This window comes from Neofelis nebulosa, chromosome 4, assembly GCF_028018385.1.
Source record: "Neofelis nebulosa isolate mNeoNeb1 chromosome 4, mNeoNeb1.pri, whole genome shotgun sequence".
Classification (NCBI taxonomy): domain Eukaryota; kingdom Metazoa; phylum Chordata; class Mammalia; order Carnivora; family Felidae; genus Neofelis; species Neofelis nebulosa.
The window spans coordinates 65,105,857-65,128,544 of NC_080785.1; the positions used below are offsets into that span (position 1 = coordinate 65,105,857).

The following is a 22,688-nucleotide window of genomic DNA, read 5'->3' on the forward strand; positions in this document are numbered from 1 at the left end:
TTGCATTTGCATGTTGCTGTCAAGTCGAACTTGGACCTTCTAAGTGAGCTAGCATGGTGGGTGGTAGTGTGCAAGTGACATGTGGAGGAGATGGCTCTCATCTCATTTTCTTCCATTTAGGTTACATCGAAGAGGCTTGCATCATCCCTTGTCCCTCTGACTGCAAGCTTAGTGAGTGGTCCAACTGGTCACGGTGCAGCAAGTCCTGTGGGAGCGGTGTGAAGGTTCGGTCTAAATGGTTGCGTGAAAAACCATATAATGGAGGGAGGCCTTGCCCTAAATTGGACCATGTCAACCAGGTATTTTCTCCCATTGATTCTTATATTGAGAATACTGCATATTGTTTACAGTCACTATGATCTATTTTTTTCTTCGAATGGAGAAGAGTAAATAATAGCCCCTTTCAAATAAGAAATTTGACCCATTTTACCTTTAGAATGCCTGAGTTAATGTACGTATGCTACTAAAATACCAAATCAGATATATCATCTTTGCATCACATTTAGTACCCAGCATGTATATGCATATGAATATAATTAAATGGAAATTAAAACAACACCTACCTTTAAGATAAGATCATAAAATTGTATCTAGCTGTGTGCTGAGAGCAAGATTGTCTCATTATTATACTTCCCTAGAATGTCAGAAAAGATATCTCAATTACCAACTACTTAAAATGAAAGCAAGTATATGGGTTGGGTCTAAAACTAGGAAATAGGTTTTGGACGTTCATTTAAATTTGTTTGATATAAAGTATGTTAAGAAAAAAAGAAATATAAAGATGACCTCAAAGTCAGTGTTACTATGTTATCTACCAATTTAGTCATTGACCTGTTCAATTTTATCTGGAACTTTATTTGATTTTGTATGCTCACTTCATTGTCTGCTGTTCATAGTTGTTACTTGTGTTCTACTGGAGATATGAAGTAAAAAGGCTAATAGAGGGAATGGTGACAAATTCAAATGTAATATAAGATGTAGGCAGTTATTATCTTGTTTGACCTACATGTGAGTTAAAAAAGAATAAATTTAATATAGTATATGTAGATATTAAGGTATGAATTTATATTGTCAGAGTCAAATGAACTAAGTCATATATATGAACCAACCTTAAATATGTAGATAGGTTTCACGCATACACAGACCATCTAATTTTAATCTCCAAACACACTGCTTTCCAGTGCACGTACTTTACTTCCTAAATTAACTTAAATTATTAATGATAATAAAGGTATACTATAGGGTGCTCCCTTCAACTTGCTAAATGGAATGCCGCCCAATTCATGAATCAGATAATAAAGCCAATTAGATCTTCAAAAATAATAATGATGATGTAAAAATAAATGTACACCCTAGAGAAAATAAATTTTGAATAAAGAAATTAAAGATGAACAAAATGGAGAATTACATGCTACAGGAAGTACTACTCTGAAAAAAATCTTGGTTTTTCCCTTGAGTGAATTTGCTGCATGTTCCCTTAAAGGCAACCAAAGGCAAATAATACACTGCACTGCTGCCATCTACTGGTAATTGAGTTTCCCTGCCAGAGTGAATATTTGCAAAGAAGAAAATTCAGTTACCTGACCCTAATGAAACAGAATAACTGAAATGTAAGGTTCATAATGCAAAAGAATATTTTTTACAAGTTTTTAAATCTTAAATTTTCAATGGTAAATTTAAATTGTAATAACTTTTGATCCATGATTCTAATAAAGAAAAATTTGACATATGCACATAGGTTCAGAGTGTGTGTGTGTGTGTGTGTGTGTGTGTGCAGCCAGTCAGCCCTTCAATTAAATAAACCATGCTTGCCTCAGTATTTTTTTACTAGTAAATTTTTAAAGGTTCAAGACCTTCTGCCAAGTTGTCTTTGCTATGAAAATTCTTTTACCTAAATCATTTCTCTGTCACTCTCCAACTCTGATAAAATTTAATTTTGATGGTGACATTTGCGTACTTGTTAATCAGCTTACTGGTGTAAATTACAACATTAACAACTGAAAAATTCCAGCTAAAACGAGAAATACTAAATTGCTGACCATTTGAATATAAATGTCCTACATTTAAAAAAATAGAATTTTCTAGGATTTATCAGTAACATGTTAGTAAAGAATATGCCAAGGTTTGTGTTAATTTTGAAAATTATAAGTCACATGGATTTTTTTTGCTATAATTCTACATTCCTCAATAAAATAATCAGTGGTCCATTGACTTGAAAATGGTCTTTGATTTTCCACTTTCTAATTAAGGAAGCAAATTCTCATTTCCTTAAATGTAGATGGAAATTAAATGTAGATTAAATGTAGATGGATTGATTAAAATCAATAGATTAATCAATCAATCTATGGATAGATTTCATTCCCAATTTGGATTACAAAATATTTGCAGTCATTTATCAATCCCGCATGATATGTATTTTTAGGTCTAGTCAGTTTCTTAAGATTTCTTCATCCTGTTCATCTAATCTTTACCTTGACTGTGCTGTTTGAAATACTCATTTGTGTATCTTCACTTTCAACAATAATTAGGAGTTGCTTTTTCTCTTTTACGGCTTAATAAAAATATTCTAATCATTTACCAAAAAAGAAAAGTAGACTTTTATGTGTGGATAACATAATATTTAAAACTTAGAACATGAATTTTTTTGTCCAATATACTGACATTTTTTCCTTATTTTTTTTTTCTTTTCCTCATTCCTGTTGAACACTACTCCAGGCACAGGTAAGAATTTTTAAACCTCCTGATTAGTGGTAGAGTGCTGCTTGTTTTCTTTTTCACTCCCAACTTCAGAGAATGGATTTCTTTTTCTGCTGTTGTCTTTTATCTTTTACAGGGAGAAAATAGCACATTTTCCATACAATTTTTGTTTTGCATCTGTTTCTCTCTCTCTCTCTCTGTCCTTCTAGCTTGCTACCTGTGTTTTGTCATTTTAATATCAGGGCCTGATATACAGGAGTGGGGGGAACAAGTTTCACTTCACCAGCCTTGAAAAGGCAATGACACCTCTTGTTAATGATGTCATGCTTCTTGGAGGGAGGGGTAAAGGTGCAGGTAGGCTGAGGATGGGTGACAGGAAGTTGCTCTGAACTGATTTGTATTCAGTCCAGTGTAGGAGATTAAAATGAAAACCATTGAAACATTAGGAAAAATGGCATTTCTCTTTCAATGTTTTCCTTCCCCACAAGTTGTAGGGTAATGTTTTACCTGGTAGTATTTAGTCCCATTTAAATACAGTACCCAATGTGAAGGTGATCATTTATAACAGTAATTGTGGATTCTTACGCCAACAGCGCATATGATTTATTTTCACTTGGAATGGGCCTCCTTTACTCACTCACTGAAATTTGCACAAAAGAATAGCTCCAAGGGGCTATTTATATCTATATTTTCTGGATTTTTCTGGAATTAAGTAGTTACAAAAAACAAACATATACTTGTGTGTGTGTGTGTGTGTGTGTGTGTGTGTTGTGAAATAAGAAATAGAGTTGAATGACCATAGATTTTGAAATCATTTTAAAAGACATTTTTCTTTAACGGTTGAGTCAGCTGTGTTGCAGTAGATTATGGTTTATTTATTTCCTTGATTTAGTCATTGTTCTCCTTGAGAAAAGAGCAAAATTGGTTCATTGTTCTAAAATCCTGAGACCAACACCCCACCCTAAATGTGGGGCTGTCAGCCTTCATGGACACCGGAGGACAGACAAGTTTGCTTTGTGTTATGTGGCTCTCCCTGCTTTGGGCTGTAGCTGTATAATATGAGACCAATTTCAGACCTTGCTTCCAAGCCCTGAATGATTGAGGGTTAGTTTTAAAGAGGCTTATTCCCTTATTTTTTACCGTTTGACTCAGTTTCACATATGGAATGCAAAAAAAAGAGTATAAATTCTTATTATTACATACATTTATTTGAAAAACAGGCCAAGTCATATTTTTTAAAAAAAACAACTAGTTTTATCTGCTTACTTACTTTATTAATTCATCTATTCATTCATTCGTCTATTCAACAAACCTCTGTGGAATGCCTAACATCTGAGCACTCTGGCCTAAGCATTGGAGACACACAGGCCTGTGAACAAGACAGATGGCCCATGAAATCACAGTGCTGTGTGGTGTGGGTCAGTATGGGACAGTGTGTAATGGGTCTCATGTGCTCCACCTGATCAGATCTGCACCTGTGATGTCAAACAGGATCAAGAGAACACAGCACCGCTAGCCCTGCCCATCACTACTCTCTCAGATTTCCTATATTCCTAGTTTAGAATAATGAACAAGAAAGGAGAGGAGTGAAAAGAATGTAATGATTGTTGTGATGTGAAGTGTCCCCACATATCCTCCTCAGGTTCCCTGAGGAGAAATCCCTGAGAATTCATTGTGTGTGTTTCAGGTGTATGAGGTCGTTCCTTGCCACAGTCAGTGCAACCAGTACGTATGGGTCACAGAGCCATGGAGCATCTGCAAAGTGACCTTTGTCAACATGCGAGATAACTGTGGAGAGGGTGTGCAAACCCGAAAAGTGAGGTAAGGCCAAGCCTGGTTACGTGGACAAGGAACGCGCGATCTCCTCCCGATCTCACGTGTGCCACTCTCACTCCTCCCCAGTCTCCTGAATAAAACTGTCTTTAGTTTTATTTCTAGGGAGTCTGAGTGCATGGAAAACTCTAAGGGGATCTGCTTCAAGCAACAGTTTGTCACACTGGGTCTTCTGACATCAGGAGCCTCACTTCAAGGTGCTCCTGTGAAAAGAAAGATTCACATATTGAATACAAGCTGAACTCATGCAGATTTTCTCAACCCCAATACCTTTTTTCTTGAAGGCCAAAAATATTTCTTACTGCTTTTTAATGATAATCTATTATAAATCCTTGCTCCTTTACATCAAACTAGCTAAGTTTTGAATATTCTCTTCTCCTCCAGGAAGCCTTCTCTGGCCGCACTGCCCAATAGGGTAGCCACTAGCCATATGTGGCTATTTAACTTTAAATTTTTTTAATGTTTATTTATTTTTGGGAGACAGACAGAGTAGGGGAAGGACAGAGAGAGAGGGAGACACAGAATCTGAAGCAGGTTCCAGGCTCTGAGCCATCAGCACAGAGCCCCACACAGGGCTTGAGATCATGACCTGGGCTGAAGTCAGACACTCAACTGACTGAACCACCCAGGTACCCCTATTTCACTTTAAATTTAAACTGATTAAGGGGCACCTGGGTGGATCAGTCGATTAAGTGACAGACTCTTGGTTTCACCTCAGGTCATGATCTCACAGTTTGCGAGTTTGAGCCCCACATTGAGCTCTGCACTGACAGTACAGAGCCTGCTTGGGATTCCTCTCTCTCTCTATCCTTCCCGTTCCCTCTCTCCCTCTCTCTCTCTCTCAAAATAAATAAATAAATAAACTTTAGAAAATACATTTAAACTAGTTACAATTAAATTAAGAATGCATTTCCTCAGCCACACTAGACACATTTCAAGTGCTCAATAGCCAGAGGTGGCTAACAGCTGTTCTGTCAGACTGCAGAGATATAGAGTATTTCCATCATCACAGAAAGTTCTATTGAGCAGTGTTGCCCTATAGTACCCCATATACCCCTCTTTGTTTTGAAAGGATCCATTTACTGATCTGTCATTTTTATTAAACTCTATCATTTTCTCCAAACTGAGATCCTGTCATATTCATACAAATTCCCTAATGCTTAATACAAGTTTTATACTCATTAAGTTGCCCCTACAGTATCTGCATATGCCTCTTAGGGGTTCTAGAACCCTACCAAACAAGTGTATTTGGTTTTATTATCTCCACTTTGTAGAGTAGACTCAGAATTACTAAGTAATTTACCAAAAACACACATCTAGAAAAGTGACAGAATTGGCATTCAATCCACAGTCTCTTGTCACTCTTTTTTTCTATACTGAATTTTTTTAATGTTCATTTTTGAGAGAGAGAGAGAGAGAGTGAGTGAGTGGGGGAAGGGCAGGGAGAGAGGGAGACAGGGAATCTGAAATAAGCTCCAGGCTCTGAGCTGTCAGCACAGATCCCGATGCGGGCCTCGAACCCACGAACCGTGAGATGATGACCCAAGTTGAAGTTGGACGCTCAACCAACTGAGCCACCTAGGTGCCCTGTTTTATCACTTTTTATACCAGTTTCTTCCAACCCTTCTGAGTGACACACAGTAAAGACAAATGTAAAAACATCCAGAACTTGACTACTTATGAGGAAGCCCACTGTCACCCATGATCTAACTTTTCATGAATAAGATTTTATATTTCTCAACAGAAAAGTAGAGCAAATTAGCATTCGTATCATAAAACTTTGGCACACTATGTGTAACTTTGCTTCCAGGAATAATAATTTCCTATCTGTTTTTTCCCAAGCCCTCTGAACTGTCAAGGTATTTTTCTGAGGAACTTAATAAAGGTGGAAGAGGGCCTGTGAGGTAATATGATAGGGAAATGTAAGGAAAAGACAGAGATTCCATTTTCCACCATTCCCTTCCAAATTTAAAATTTCTCCTTCAAATTTAAAAATACTTTCCTTGTAAAAAATTTTTTGATCAAGTTGGGCTTTTAGTTAGTAAGAAAAAGTGTAATAAAGAACAAGTGGCACACCTGAGTGACTCAGTCGGTTGAGCCTCCGACTCTTGCTTTCAGCTCAGGTTGTGATCCCAGGGTCATGGGATGGAGCCCTGTGTTGGACTCCACGCTGAGCATGGAGCCTGCTTAAGATTCTCCCTCTCCCTCTGCCCCTCTCCTGACTTATGCTCTCTTTCTCTCTCTCTAAAAACAAATGGTTTTAATTTAAAAAAAGTAACTATTCTTTCAGCTTTCCCTTCAACTATCTGTGTACATGTTGCTTTTTCTTGGTTAATAAATAGATACTCTCACCATTTCCAAATACCTCTTAATCAAAGTAACTTTTGAGATCAATTTATGTTTTTAGTAAACATCTTTAATGTAAATAAACACAAGGTCAGTATTGATTATGATCTCTGATCACATAATAATGTTCCTTTTTGTTACTGACTGAGTAGTAAACCTCTCTAACCTTATCCTCTGCTAATAATTAAGGCCAAAATGTACTGCTTATATGCAAGCATTGGGCAACATTTCAGGATAGATGAGTCTGCGAGACAGCATATTCCAATTTATCCAATCCCATTCTTTCTCTTTTAGGATGGTATGGCATAGCATACACTAAGTGGCCGAAGTGATTTTCCATGGTCAGAAGGGATATTTGCTCACGGACATTATTTGTAGAATTGCCAGCACATGGTGACAATTAAAATTAATAATAATAATAAAAAGCAACAGATTTGGTTACTTTCATGGTTGCTTTTGAATTCTCTGCAGTGTAGCCCCTTATTGTCACAGCCGTGGTGGGCCTCTGGCTCCACCCTTTGCCTTCAGCTTGGTTCTGCATGACGTTATTTCTAATACAGTTCAGTTTTCTCACATCATAATTCTGTCTCCTGTGGAAAGGAGAAAGGCCAAGAATGTGAAGAAAGCAAATGCACTTAAAGTGCCTTCCTTTGTGCTTAAAACTTGATCCAAATATTTAGTCTGTACTCTAGAGTGATTTTAAAAGCTGGTTAATACCAAATGAAGTAAATAAAACATAAAGAATCTGAAGGTCAACAATAAGGGTCTTTTTAGCAATTGTGGCACCTTGAAATGAGGCTATTTGAATATAGTCACTAGAAGTTACATCCATAATGTATTTTTAATTTTTTTCTTAAAAGGCACAAAATAGTAAAGTTTGTTCCTATTTTGTGAGTCTGTTAAGAATGCTTTTCTCTGAGTGATAGAATCATGTGATTTTTTTTTCTTCTGACTTTCCTAAACTGAATGAATTACCTATATAATAAAAAATTAAAGAAGAAAAGCCTGTGAAAATGTAGTTTTATGTATATAAGTACTTAATCGAGTATTGAACATCTGTCCTTAACTCTGGATCAATAGGTAATTTTGCAAGTTAATCCTTGTTCGCTGTGTCAGTGCCTACCATGAATTCAATCTTTTCTTAGCAGCAAATCCAACTTTTGAGCATTAAACTCTGCTTCATGTCCTCTCAAAGCTCCTGTCAACAGAACATTTTTCAGTGCCATTGAAGATAGAACTTTTTCCTCGGAAACTAAAATTCTCCCAAAGAAATGTATAATTTTTTCTTCAGTGATGAAATCAAATATCTATCTTTGCATGTTTTTGTGGTGGTTTTCTATTTTTATCCAATATACCAAAAAAAAAAAAAAAAAGATGCGTAGGTGGTATTGTATGGGTATATTTTCAGACTAAAAATCCAACTAAGACATGACCAATAGCAGTTTTCCAGCCATTAAATGCATCCCACAGGAAAACGACGTTTCTCTTAAACTGGGCAGTACTGGATAGAAACGCGTTTCTGCAGAGTAGGTTTGTGAAAATGCGATGTCCCCACTGATTGTAAATCCCTGGGAAAGGTGAAATTCCAGGTATAATTGATAATGTAATTTCACCAACAGTGTAAAACACTGCAATGGGTTTGAGAGGCTTAAGAACTCAAGCCTGCCTTTTTAGTTCCAGCAATGCATTCTCTTCCCCAACCCATTAAGCTGACTGACCCTCTCTGAGTTATAGATGAGGGATAAAGTTTTTCTCGTCTACTAGAACAGTGCTTGGGGAGATTATTAACGTCTGTAAAAGTCAAGTCTGATACTAGCCACGTTAATTAGCTCCTCAAGAGATGAGTAAACAAGACTACCATGACTGCTTGCGAAACGGTGAAACATAATAAAATGTTTGAATTGGTTCTGTTAAAAAGAAAACTAACACTAAAAAAGGTGAAGATACAGGATGATTGAAACAACCACATTTAGAGAATGTGTGCTATTATTATTACTACTGTAATTGCTTTCACTTCTGGGTTTCTTTTAAAGTTATCAGCATATAGGAGGCTAAAATTACAAAACAACTTGATAAGTGCCATCAGTTATTTTTGAAAATACCTAATGAAACCTCTCACTAGGAAAGTTCAGGATGCCTCATCTTTCATCATATAAAAGTCTACCTTCTCTATGGACTATACCATTTTCTTCTGAAGAAAAAAGTGCATTATATTCCAAAATTACAACCCCTCTATGAATCTCTGTGGACCATTCCCCATTAGGTGCTACATCATATATGAGTGTAAAAGGCCCTCTCCTCTCAGAGGAAGACTGTATACCGAGTTTATAATACACACAGTGGCTATAATTATAAAAGATTATGATGACACAATCAAGTGTGGATTTTATATCGTACTGAAGCTCTGCAAATATTTATGGGAGGCAGAGATCCTTTCATGTCTTCATGTTTGGAGAATTCAATTTATAAAATGCAAACTTTCCCACCTTCCAACACCTAAATGATGTCTTAGGAAGAACCATCCATCCTATGGGTTGGACATTGTTCTAATTGTCTTGGTTCTTTCACTGAATAGGTATATGTTTCCTTGTAGATGCATGCAGAACACAGCGGATGGCCCTTCTGACCATGTAGAAGATTACCTCTGTGATCCAGAAGAGATGCCCCTGGGCTCCAGAGAGTGCAAATTACCGTGTCCTGAGGATTGTGTGATATCTGAATGGGGTCCTTGGACCCGATGCACTTTGGTAAGATGATGAACCATTTATCAATATAGAGTTTACCCAGTTTTTTACCATGAAAGCTTCAGAGCTATTACTAAGAAAATAATAATTACTAAACCAAATTGCTTATGAAAGCAAGGGTGTTTTCTTGGCTACTTCATTCTATGATTATGCCATTTAAAGTCAGCAGTGTTTTGTCTCACACTAGAACAGCTCAATTTCTTGCAACCTTTATGCCTTCCGCCATCCTCCTAGACCCGCACAAAATACCTTCGGATTAGTTTATAACTACACAGCATGTTAAAAACTGCCATGGTGATAATGATTCCTTCCAGGTAAAGGGAAAAAGAATGAAGCTCTAGTAAAGGTATTTTAATGGTGTCAGGTTATTGTCATCCCTTGCTTTTTGCCCAATCCATTTTATTTAAATTGTTGGAATAATCTTTCACACAGTGGGGATACTGCAGCAGGGGTATTGACACTGAAACGCAGAAGATCCTGGCAAGAAAGGGAATCGAAAGAAGGAAGCTGTGTGTCAGTGAATCTCTTTCCACACACTGACTCCGTGTCTCTGTGGGCCTGGAAAGCCAGCTGAGACTTTCAAATCACACAAAGCTTCTAGATTTCAACAGCCCGTAGGGGCTCTTCCACAGGACCCTGGGCAGAGTCATTTGAAACAGAACTGGCTGAGCATGTAGGAGGAAATGTGGCTTAGCGCAGGCACCTCTGCAAAGCTGTACATTTCAAAATGGCATCAAAAACACGGGAAGAATACATCTAATGTGGAATTAATTTGCTGAAATACAATATAAGACAGTTTCAAAGAATTTATGATGCGTGTTTTCAAAGTGAGATTAATTTTCTATCTCAGGGTTAACATTATTAAAGGTGCTGATTAACAGCCAACTGATAGAGCAGGGGCAAAACAGGGCTGCCGGTGGACTTGGATACAGGTTAAATAACGACAAAGAATCAGCTCTTTAATAAGGGTATGCAAATGATTTTCTGTTCTAATTCCATAGCATCATATCTGAAGTTCCTGTTCTTAGAAACCAGATGTTTTCAGAACAAGACTGTGCCAGTAACAGAATGGCAAGCTAGTCTTTTTTAACTGCTGAATTGTGTTTGTGGGCATGTATATGTGCCCATTAGGAAAAGAAAGGTCACTAAAACTAGTTATTTAAAGCCACCCTTAAAATGGTCTTTCAGGTCTAAGAAACTTGGATGGATGGATGGATGGATGGACGGACGGATAGATAGATAGATAGATAGATAGATAGATAGATAGATAGATAGATAGATAGATGACAGATAGATTTCTGTATTCATGATCTATAACAACTAATATGTTAAAATCACCCTTAAAATGGTTTTTAAGGTCCAAGAAACTATATTAGATAGATAGATTGTTTACAAATTCTGTATTAGTGATCTACAATAATTAATATGATCATATGTGTGTGTTTACATATGTGTGATGGGATGTATTCATTGGTATTTGACACACAGACTCTTAAGCATCTTATAACTAGATGGGACATCGGAAACTCATCTGACACTTGATTTTATAGATGGCGACACTGAGGTGTAATGAGAATGGCCCAAAAATTCTAACTCCTGCTCCAGTGCTCTCCCTCATATATTAGCTCTTGTGTGCCTGGGGATTCACCATTCTGAGGAGTTGTATTATTCTTTGTCAGCCTTGCAATCAAAGCAGTTTCCGGCAAAGGTCAGCTGATCCCATCAGACAACCTGCTGATGAAGGAAGAGCCTGCCCTAATGCCGTTGAGAAGGAACCTTGTAACCTAAACAAAAACTGCTTCCACTATGATTATAATGTAACAGGTATGTGCATAGTCATCTCATCACAGAGTTAAAGGCCAAATCCTGTGCCTTTCAGCTCAGCAGTATTCCCGTAAGTATTGTTCCCCTCCATCTGGGTCCCTTTTGGACATGCTTCTTACTTTCCCAGAGATAATTCTTTATTTAATGACAGAAATATTTATCTATTTCTCAGTAAACATCAGGATAGAGAATGAAAATATCACACGGACATTGAGCCCTTAAGGTAGATTGTGAATAGCCTAAATGATCCTATTGAAGACATCCTCCCACTTTGGGAAGGTGCAAATAAAAGATACATATCTTTCCCATAAGTATCAGGTTTATTGAAAGATGTCTTTCTTCTTCAGATGTTTAATACCTACAACATACTGGGACAAAGTTCTTGGTGTGGGGGAAGTTTATAAGCATGATTAGTCTGAGGTAAAAATGTCAGCAATCTTAAGCTACCAAAAAACCGTATGAAGAAGATACAAACATTTCAGCATTATCAAAGGTACAGATGAAAAAGGATGAATGTTTTTTTCAGAAGAAAAGACTTATTATGACTTCATTTTTTTCCCATAACCCTCATCTCATACCATATCAGCGCAAATTCTAAGAAAGAAGAGAATGCGTTGGTTTATATGATGTAAGGCAACACTGAAGCTTATTTTGGAATTTTTCCCGAGTAATTTTCCCGCTGAAACAAACTCTAAACATTGTGCACTAACACACAGCAGTCAGATTGGCTTTTTGTCTCCTTAGGTTTTTCTCTTCCATTTCCTTTGATGATACAAAGAAGTCACAGTTCTCTGGGCCATGCTATGCTACCCTGGAAAGAAAGATTGAAAGAATTACTTTGCAAAAGACATGAAATAAAAGAATTAAATAGATATGGCCAAAGTGATTTTGAAATAAATAAGTGTATATTTTTAAACATTCTAGGTATGGACAGTAAGTGAAATAGTGTTTTGTTTGAAATAATGTTAAAATTTAAATTTCTACTTTTATTAGGAAAAAAACGTTTTTAAGTGACATTCGATCTGCAGGCCAAAGCCAGTTTCACACTGTCACCAAAAGGCTAGCTGTCAAGATTGTCAGGTAGACATCTGCCTTCAAGAATAATCCCCATAGCTATGTGCAACCACAGCAATTCCATTTGACTCTTGATATGTTCAAAGCCGGGACCCATATGCTCTGCATGTGGGATGATTGATTGTGGGGCTTAGGAAGCAGTTGTGAATTAAATATGGGATTCAGGTCATCAGAGTTTCATTTGAAATCTGTTTCATACATAGCCTTCTGTTCTGATGGGCTCCCTTCCTTTCAGACTGGAGCACGTGTCAGCTCAGTGAGAAGGCAGTTTGTGGAAATGGCATTAAAACAAGGATGTTGGATTGTGTTCGAAGTGATGGCAAGTCGGTTGACCTGAAATATTGTGAAGAGGTGAGGGGATACTGTGTTATATCTTTGTGAGTAAATTCTTCCCTAATAATTTCAATTCATGCTGAGCCAAGTGACCTGTGCTCACTGCAGCTCATTGCCAGCAGATGGTTTTCTATACTACTCAGAGGCTGTTAAGCACCCTCTTGAAAAGAAACACTGTCCAACTACTGATTTCTACACATAATTTCCTGTATTTTGTTCTGCTTGGAGCCCAAAGGTATGCTAATTAGCCTATTTGGAAAGAAATGCTTGGGGAACAATAAGTAATCAAGGTGAATAAAGGCAATAAATCTTAATCAGACTACTCATCATCTTTTGTAATTTCATGTGAATTTTGTGTTGCCTGGGACACCTGCCAAGAGCCATCATTTATTCTCTCTGTTGCTAAACATTGATCGCATGTGGTTTGGTAGCAGATTTTGATATTAGGATCTAATATCCAGCTGTGAGAGTCTAAGTACTCAGGTCTGGGTAAGAGAGAGCTTGAAATTCAAACAAAGGAATGAAGTCTGCCATTATATCTTTGAGGTGCAGAGACTTGTAACTGTTAATTTTCCAATTTATAAAAGTAATGTCATCATTTCTAGGTATGACCTTATGAAATGTGAGGAAACATAGTTGTTGGCCTTTCTCTTCCTGAAGCTACACTTCATGTTGTAATTATTTTGTCCGACTTCCATACCAAAAGGGTCCCCACATTCCTGACAGGTTTTAACTCCTCCTGCATCTAAACCCCACTGGGTTAAACATGAACCAAGATAAACAGGAGCCTCAATAGATCTTGAACACATAGAGAGGAGCTTATGACCTCATTAGGGTTCAGCAGACATGGTGACCATGACTTCTACCTACACATCTTGGGGGCTGTATAATCCCATGGTAAATTATTCCAGCTACTAAGAGAAAACTCCAGATGGAGATGATATCAATCCATTTGATATCTTTATCATGTAGACCTAACAACTTCCTTATATCTGTCCATGGGAATGGAGCTGCTGAGTGTTCTGAAAACAAGTTGTTTAGTTAGTAAATTCCTCCCACTACCATCTTATTACATAATTTAGTGTATTCATACTTTAGTTATAAATTTTATACCTGAATTAATTTGGTTTTGAAACTAGTAACATCAAAGTAATGTAACCATTATAAAAAATAACATTAGTATTAATGGACATTACTATAGTCATATGCTGGCTGGAGAGCTTTGATCTACTTCCAGTTGATTAATATCTCCTTTTTTGCAAACGTGCATGTAAATGTCCTCCTGGATCAGAATGAAATATACATTAAATAGCTGAGAGCTTTGTGAAAGCTAACCCCAAATCATACAAAACCAATTAAAAAATAAGTGACTACAGGACAGAGGTATAGAGTCCTTTATTTCTTAAATGAAATGTGAGTAAAACCTTGAGAAATAACTGTTATTTTAATTATCCAGGAGCCTAGATAAATTTACTTTTATGCATTAATGTTACATTGTTTGAATACTGTGGTAACAATTAGGGATTCAGATCATAACATTGTAGTAATCACTGTCTTTAGGAAGTACAGTGCTACTCTCTACAGGAATTGGAATAAACAACTCCTATCCTGTTTATGCATCCCCATGGATGCAGTAGTATTAACTAATATCCCTGAGAAAAGCCGGCTATCTTTTTAAATAATGGATTGATTGCCTACCTACTAATACATGTGCAAACCCTGCATTCAGAACAACAGCAGTCGCTAACTCTTGCTGTTTCCCTAAGAACCAGAAAGAAATAATGCCATTCCTACACAGCAAAGGGGACAATTAGGGTTAAACCTATCTAGCATTTATATAGCATTTTTTTCTTTGATGTTTTTCAGACATTTATTCATCCAATCCTAGTAATTGGTTTCTCCTTTCCTCTTCTTTGATCCCTGAACAGGTTTCTTTTCATTTAGTTAGACACATGTTTAGATAGATGAGACAGTAAGAGAACAAGAAAAAAAGAGGAACAATAAATGTAAGAAAAAACCATAGTAGACTGTTAAAGTGTCTTACCACTGGATACCACAAAGGTCTATAAACAGACATCCTTTTCAACTCTGCAGTGAAATAAGTCATAGTAGCTGAATTCTGTGATTCAAACCCTCTCTCCATGAAACTATTATCTGCCTTAAATGTTACACATCCTTATTAGCATATAATTGCCTTAAGTCTCCTTTCTCCAGCCTCCCATGATTTAAGTGACTTTTTGAGACCTGAATTAAGTGATATGGTAAAAATGTTCATACCAAATCCTCAGCTTTGTCAAGTATTACTGGTGAAGAATATAATAGGAATGCCTGGAGAGATGTGTAGCATAGTCACTGATCTGATCCTCTTTCAGTGGACAACTTAGAGCTGAGAGCTATGCTTGAACCACAATATAACATTTCTTTGGCCATCTTTTACTATATACCATAGACACTATAAAATTCTCTTTCATGCAAAAATTTTAAAACCCATTTTAAAAATCCCAAGGATTAAAAACAAAACAAAACCTGTAGTCTCCTCACAAGCTCTTAAGCACTTCTATTTTCGTGCTACTTTGTACCTTGGACTTTTTAACTGTTTGCATATAAAAGTAGATGAGTTGGAAATCTCATATTTTAAAAGTAGAATGCTTCAACAAGGAAGGAACTCAATGCTAATAAAATGTCACAGTGTCAGAATCTAATGAGAGGCTAACCAAAATAAGTGAATTATACCTCAGTTAGCTGCTGAGATCAGTTTTACAAAAGAAAATCTTTGTAAAAAATAAATGTGTATAAAATATTCGTAATCAAAAAATTCTGGCAACCGTATTTCCTTTTGAGAGAGATAACATACTTAACTATTATCGAATATTATTTCAATGTTATATTATTAGTTTTTGAGTGATAATTTGTCTTTTAAACCTTTTGTTTTTCAGTTTTAACATGATACATAAAAAGAAATAATATCCCAAAGATACAATTATAAATCTATATATTGGTGATATTCTTGGTTTTTAACTAATGGGAAGTAATCATGCTTACACCTATCTCGTTACTCCTTTAGGGAAAGTAAACCAATTTAGAGACTAAATCTACTTTTTTTTCATTCCTTATTTAAAAAGTTCAACAACGGGAATGCCTGAGTGGCTCAAGATCAAGCCCTGCACTGGGCTTTGTGCTGGGCATGGAGGCTGCTTAAGATTCTCTCTCTCCTTCTACCTCAGCCCCGCCTCAACTAGCTGCCTGTCTCGAAAAAAAAAAATTATTTTTTAAATTTAGGAGGTCAAGCGTAGCTCAGTCAGTTAACAGTCTGACTTGGTTTCAACTCAGGTTATGATCTCACGGTCTGTGAGCTCGAGCCCCACAGAGGGCTCCACACTGACAGTATGGAGCCTGCTTGGGATTCTCTCTCTCTCTCTCTCTGCCTCTCCCCCAGTCATATATGCTCTCTCTCTCTCAAAATAAGTAAACTTAAGGGGTGCCTGGGTGGCTCAGTCAGTTAAGCCTCTGACTTCGGCTCAGGTTATGATCTCATGATCCATGAGGTCTAGCCCCACATCAGGCTCTGTGCTGATAGCTCAGAGCCTGGAGTCTGCTTTGGACTCTGTGTCTCCCTCTCTCTCTCTGCCACTCCCCCTCTTGCTCTCTCTCTCTCTCTCTCTCTCAAAATATAAATAAACATTTAAAAAAATAAAAAAATAACTAACTTAAAAAAATGATGATAGCATTAGCTAAAATTTAAAAACTTTTTTTTTTAATTTGAAAAGTTCAACAATGTATATGGAGTAAATGGACTCCTCCGTTCATCCTGTGCCCTTTGTTCCCACTCTCGTGGGTTGAACAACTTTATAGTTTTAAGTTTGGGTGTTTGTCCTCCAGATACCATTTTATTTTATTATGCATCTTGCTTATTCTTCCTCTCCTCTCCTCCCCACTACTATTTTTTTTTTCTTCCTCCCATCCTCCCTCTAATAATAAGACACATCATGGCATCCTTCCAGGTCAGTAAAACAGATCTACCTCTTTCCTTTCAGCTTGGCCTGGAGAAGAACTGGCAGATGAACACATCCTGCATGGTGGAATGTCCTATAAACTGTCAGCTTTCTGACTGGTCTCCTTGGTCAGAATGCTCTCAAACATGTGGCCTCACAGGTTTGTTTGTACCTTCATTAGCATTAGATTAATAGTCAAGGAATATGAAATATCACTCTTGCTTTAATGATTACCAGATAATTTTCATAAAGGTTGAATCAGGGTCTTTCCTTTCAAAATATATGAGACTTACTTGTCCCTTGGATCTCCTCAGGAGAAATGTCTGTGATGCCGTCTTTCAAGATAGATGCTTACACAAGTATATCACTTTGCATCACTTTGTATCTCTTAAAGGAAAAATGATCCGAAGACGAACAGTGACTCAGCCCTTTCAGGGTGATGGACGACCATGCCCTGCCCTGATGGAACAGTCTAAGCCTTGCCCAGTGAAGCCCTGTTATCAATGGCAATATGGCCAGTGGTCTCTATGCCAAGTACAGGTAATCAAATCTCAAGAAGTTGTATAGAGGGTCGCCTGGATGGCTCAGGCAATTAAGTGTCTGTCTCTTGATTTCAGATCAGGTCTTGATCTCAGGGTCATGAGTTCAAGCCCCTCATTGGGCTCCATGGAGCATGGAGCCTACTTTAAAACAAGGTGTGGGTGGGGCGCCTGGGTGGCTCAGTCGGTTAAGCGTCCGACTTCGGCTCAGGTCACAATCTCACGTTCCGTGAGTTTGAGCCCCGCGTCGGGCTCTGGGCTGATGGCTCAGATCCTGGAGCCTGCTTCCGGTTCTGTGTCTCCCTCTCTCTCTGCGCCTCCCCCGTTCATGCTCTGTCTCTCTCTGTCTCAAAATAAATAAATGTTAAAAAAAAAAAAAATTTTTTTAAATAAATAAATAAATAAATAAATAAATAAATAAATAAATAAAACAAGGTGGGGGGGTGCACCTCAGTGGCTCAGTCATTTGAGCATCTGACTCTTGATTTCAGCTCAGGTCATGATCCCAGGGTCATACAAAAGAGCCCTGTGTCTGATTTCCCTCTGAGTGCAGAACCTGCTTAGGATTCTCTCTCTCTCTTTGCCCCTCTTCACATTCACTCTCTCTTTAAAAAAAAAAAAAAAAAAAAATATATATATATATATATATATATATATATATATATATATAGAGAGAGAGAGAGAGAGAGAGAGAGAGAGGTGTTCTTTATTTGCAGAGATTTAGTTTCAGAAATATTTTTCAGAACTTACAGATGACATGTTTCCTCTTAAAGATTTTAGGTGCCTTGCTATTTCATAACTGTTTAATTAGTTTTGATAACCAGCAGTCCCTGTCCTGTGTGTTTAAAATCATTTGGAGACAGATTCATTTTAATGAAAATTTATTTGCCTGTCTTCGGCTACAAAAAAAATAAATTGTTCATTGTATACTTTATGGCTAGTGTCCTACAGGACTTCTTCTCTAGGGTTTCAAATGCTTCTTTAACTGCTCATAAATCAAGATCAATGGTGCAGAAGATGACTGTAAGTGATGAGCTTGCTAATGAATTATTTTTCTTTTCCTAATTAGTTATTTCTTCCTGCGTTCTAGGATGCCCAGTGTGGTGAAGGGACCAGAACGAGGAACATTTCTTGTGTAGTGAGTGATGGGTCAGGTGATGATTTCGGCAAAGTGGTGGATGAAGAATTCTGTACTGACATTGAACCCATTATAGATGGTAATAAAAAAATGGTTCTCGAGGAGACCTGCACCCAGCCTTGCCCAGGTAACAATAACAAAATGTTATTCATAGTTTGGTCATTTCTTACTAGACCTAGGATAGAGAAGAGGTTGCACTTGCTAGTCTAAGTTAAGGCATGTCAGCAAGTCTTCTCATTCAGTAGTATCTGTGTCAACAACTGGATACATAGCGTGGATGCAGGGGTTACTGCCTTGTTACTGCCAACTCAGGGTGAAGTCCAGGTCTCCCGTGTGGCCTCTGCTGCCACCCTGGAGTTCTAACACCCGCAGAGGAGGGCAGTTAAGGCCTTAGGCTCCTGCTTGACAGGGAACGTATGAAAGGGGATTTGTATCTATTTAGGATTTCCAGGAGAGAGAGAAGCAGGTTTTAACACAAATGGCTAGCAAAAGATTTAAGTCCTATAATTAATGAAAACTTACTTTGGGTCCTGAAAAGAATCGAAAACAAAATCACACCTAGATACACTGTAGTTAAAACACAGAATGTAGAAAACTAGAGAACTAGTAAAGCATGCAGAAAGAAAAAAAAAAAGTACTTACAACTGGAAGACAATCAATTAGAATCATAAAAAATTCTTCTTAGTTACAATGAAAGTCCGAAGACAATGGAATGTATGCACAGTGTGATGGAAAATAGTCATGAGCCTAAAATCCTTTCCCCAGCAAAATCATTCGAGAGTGAGAAAAAAATATTATGGAAGAAAATATTGAAAGAAATTACCACAATTCAGAGTTGGACACATGGGTTCATGCAGTAAAATGTGGAAAGCAAATATCGTATATCAAATAGTTTAGAAATAACTGGAAGACAGTGATAAGCTAATATTTAGGAAGTTGGGCTTGGTGCAGAGAACTGTAGGGTAGACAGAAGATCAAAATAAGCTCAACATCAAGCATGAGTCTAAGGCTTTGAGAAAGATGGGGGCAACAATTTATTAGTAGACGAGAGAGAAATAAGACTGGAAGTAAATGGCCTGTGTTTCACCCTCAGTGGAAAGTTTTTATTCTCCACTTTGCTTATAATTATGAGAAGAAAAAAATTGATCTCTTTAAGGAATGTGTTATTTCAAATAAGATCCCCAAAAAAATAAAAATAAGGATTTGGCAAACAAATTTTGACTGGAGACAAAAATAGACTACCTAAATAAAAAAGTTATGGTTTAAGGAAATTTTAAAGATGGAGGACATATTTTCAAAAGTTTATTGTAATGGATTGAAGTCTCTAAATGCTGTAAATAGCTTACTATATGGGTTGCTCATTCTCTCATCAGTTTATTCATTCTTAAGTAAATTATTTGAGATGATAATATTGGCAGTTTCTATAGTTTATTAAGATGAACTGAATAAAATTAAAACAGAGCAGTAAAGTAAAATAATCCCTGATATTTTGAACTGTATGCTAGATTTTGAGGGCATTCCTCACAACCATAACAACAGCCTTTGTACATACTTATAGTTTCATCTACTTCAAATGAAGAAAGATCTTTTTAAAAATCTTACTTTCTAGACCTCGATTAAGTGTTGCTTCTTAGACATTCCTGCACCTGATAATAATAACCTATTCCTGATCCAGCAATTCCCCTACTCCATTTCCTGCCCTCCCCCGCCCCCCAAAAAAAAAAACTGGCCTGATTGCAGTCCACATTCTCACATACAATTCAATAAAATCATTTTGCTTCACAGCTGAATAAGGTTGAGGCTGTTGCAGCAGGTAAGGGCTCTGGGCAGAGCCAAGGACTGAACCTTTGGGCTTTCATGTGCCGAATGGCCACATAGTCAAAAGGCACCAAAGCTAAAAGTTGGAAGGCCTGTCTATTCCAGAGCCAAATCTCCAGCGCCATGAATAGGATTATCGTGATAACCACAACACGGAGCAGCACTAGCAGCCTTGCCAGGAATTCGTGTCTGCTTTCCTGTGGAGTTTGTCCACTTGTTTTCTTATACTTCCTACAAAACAATCACCCACTCATTTTATTATTATTATCAGGTGTTACTGGGGGCTAGCCACAGGGCTCAATACATTGAGAGACATATATACCCTGTCCTCATTGAGTTTACCTTCTAATGGAAGAGACTGGTGCTAATCTAATAGTAACATAAATAAACACAAGATTGAAATTTGTCCTAAGTTACCCAAAGGAAAACAAGATCCCACAATAACATAAAACAGAACAAACACACTATTCTAATTAAATTAATTACAAACCCAGAAGGAGGCTGCTCTTCTAAGTTACCATCTCTTCATCCCAGTTGCTAGTTTTCTCCAATAATGGGTTTTGAAAGCTAGCAACATATGAGCTAATAAGCTTTAAAGTAAGTAAAATACTGAAGGAGGAAGTGCATCTTATATACTTGTCCTATCTTTTGCAGGCATAGTGTGGTTTATTATTATAATGGTTTATATGGTCAAAACATAAAAGTATGTTTAGTACAAGCCCAATGTCTCACTGTCATTTGCTGTTATTCAGCCTTTAAAGCCTGACATGAGTTCTTTTGGGGTGACGATTATATAATTCACAGACAAATACTAAAAGATTTATTGAGTTTTGTTGTAAAATACACTATGTCAAGTGATATAATCACAGAGATAAAGCCTACCAGTAAAAAAAAAAAAAATGATATGTTTTATTTTTCCACATAGTTTGCAATCACTGGGGTGTAGTTACATTACCTTTATCTTGAGAGGACTATTTAAAATTTTAATAGTTTTTCCTATGTAATTAAAAACTGAGTAACCCCAAAGTATTTAAACATGCTTCATAGTTTCTTTTTCCTTAACGCTTCTAAAATTTAGTAGAATTTTCTGCACTTCAGGATGACATTGAGTATTAATGACATACTATAATAAAGGTCTACAAAAATCAGTCCACTTTACTGTTATACATATACCTATTAGCCAGTTATTCACATCTGGCCAAGATTTCTTAATTATAACACAAGACATGTTTTCATTAATCAGATCTCCAGGCAAATTTGTGCTAATATTAGGCATCTTCAGCATAATATAAGGCAATATGAATTATGCATATGGTATGGCTGGAATAATTAAAATGATAAGAATCCCTGTGGATTCGTGTCTATCATAATTTACTATATCCTGTGTACAGTATCACCAGTCAGTCCTGAAGAATGGATGGGTATACAGGAAAGGTATATTTCATCAAATCCTCCTTGTTCTCCAAATGGTTGAAGATGTTGAACGCAGGATACACCACGGCCCAGCAATTCCACTCCTAAGTATACGCCCGGTAGAAATGCACATATAAGTTCAAAGACTCACACTAAGATGTTCACAATAGCAGTATTCATTATAGAAATAATGTATAACTCTCCACCTGCCCATCAAAAGAATGGTATCTAAATTATGACACAGTCATATAATGGAGTAAAATACAGCACTAATGATCACAGTGGAACTACATAAATACATGTGGATCCTGCAAACATAAATGAGTGAAGTATTTTTTACAGATACAGATGGTACGATTCCATATGTCACACAAGAAAGGTTTCTGAAATTCTGAGAATGTCCTCTTGCTTGATTTGGGCATTGGCCGCAAAGTTATAAAATCAGACTGTGAAAATTTGACCATTTATAATATGTGATCATTTTTCATGCATATTCTTCTTCAATAAATAATTGAAAAAAAGAATTCGATTGAAGATGTAGGTCAGATAAAGTCACAAGGATTATTACTACTACTGCAGTTGCTGCTCACTTGACTGTCTCACCCTCACACCTCTGGCAAGAAATTGGAAAAACTAAAGTATAAATGCCAGTTTTCTCAGCCTTGGAGCTCAAGTGTTTTTGAAATTATGCACGTCTACAAGACAAATTTCATGTATATTTAGATTTCCATTGGTACTACCAAGTGCTTAATAAACCTCTTCACCATAATGTCAAGAATGGTGGTAGGTTTTTTCTGTTTTGTTTCGTTTTTTAATATATAAAGTTTATTTTGAGAGGGAGAGCACATGCACGAAAGAGAAAGGGGGAGAAGGGCAGAGAGAGAGAGGGAGAATCCCAAGCAGGCTTCTCACTAACAGTGCAGGGCTTGACGCGGGA

The 22,688-nt window shown here is 37.0% G+C and overlaps 1 protein-coding gene across 3 annotated transcripts in view; it reads left to right on the top strand.

Annotated features, from left to right (window-relative positions):
- The window catches only part of THSD7A (thrombospondin type 1 domain containing 7A), a 446,765-nt gene that overhangs the window by 405,298 nt on the left and 18,779 nt on the right, over positions 1-22,688 (top strand). For all 3 annotated transcript variants that reach the window (XM_058724979.1, XM_058724982.1, XM_058724980.1), the window contains 8 exons: positions 121-299; positions 4,385-4,518; positions 9,470-9,623; positions 11,300-11,444; positions 12,754-12,869; positions 16,886-17,003; positions 17,238-17,383; positions 18,473-18,647. In XM_058724979.1, coding sequence (XP_058580962.1) covers positions 121-299; positions 4,385-4,518; positions 9,470-9,623; positions 11,300-11,444; positions 12,754-12,869; positions 16,886-17,003; positions 17,238-17,383; positions 18,473-18,647 — 1,167 coding nt within the window. The remainder of the gene's footprint in view (positions 1-120; positions 300-4,384; positions 4,519-9,469; positions 9,624-11,299; positions 11,445-12,753; positions 12,870-16,885; positions 17,004-17,237; positions 17,384-18,472; positions 18,648-22,688) is intronic.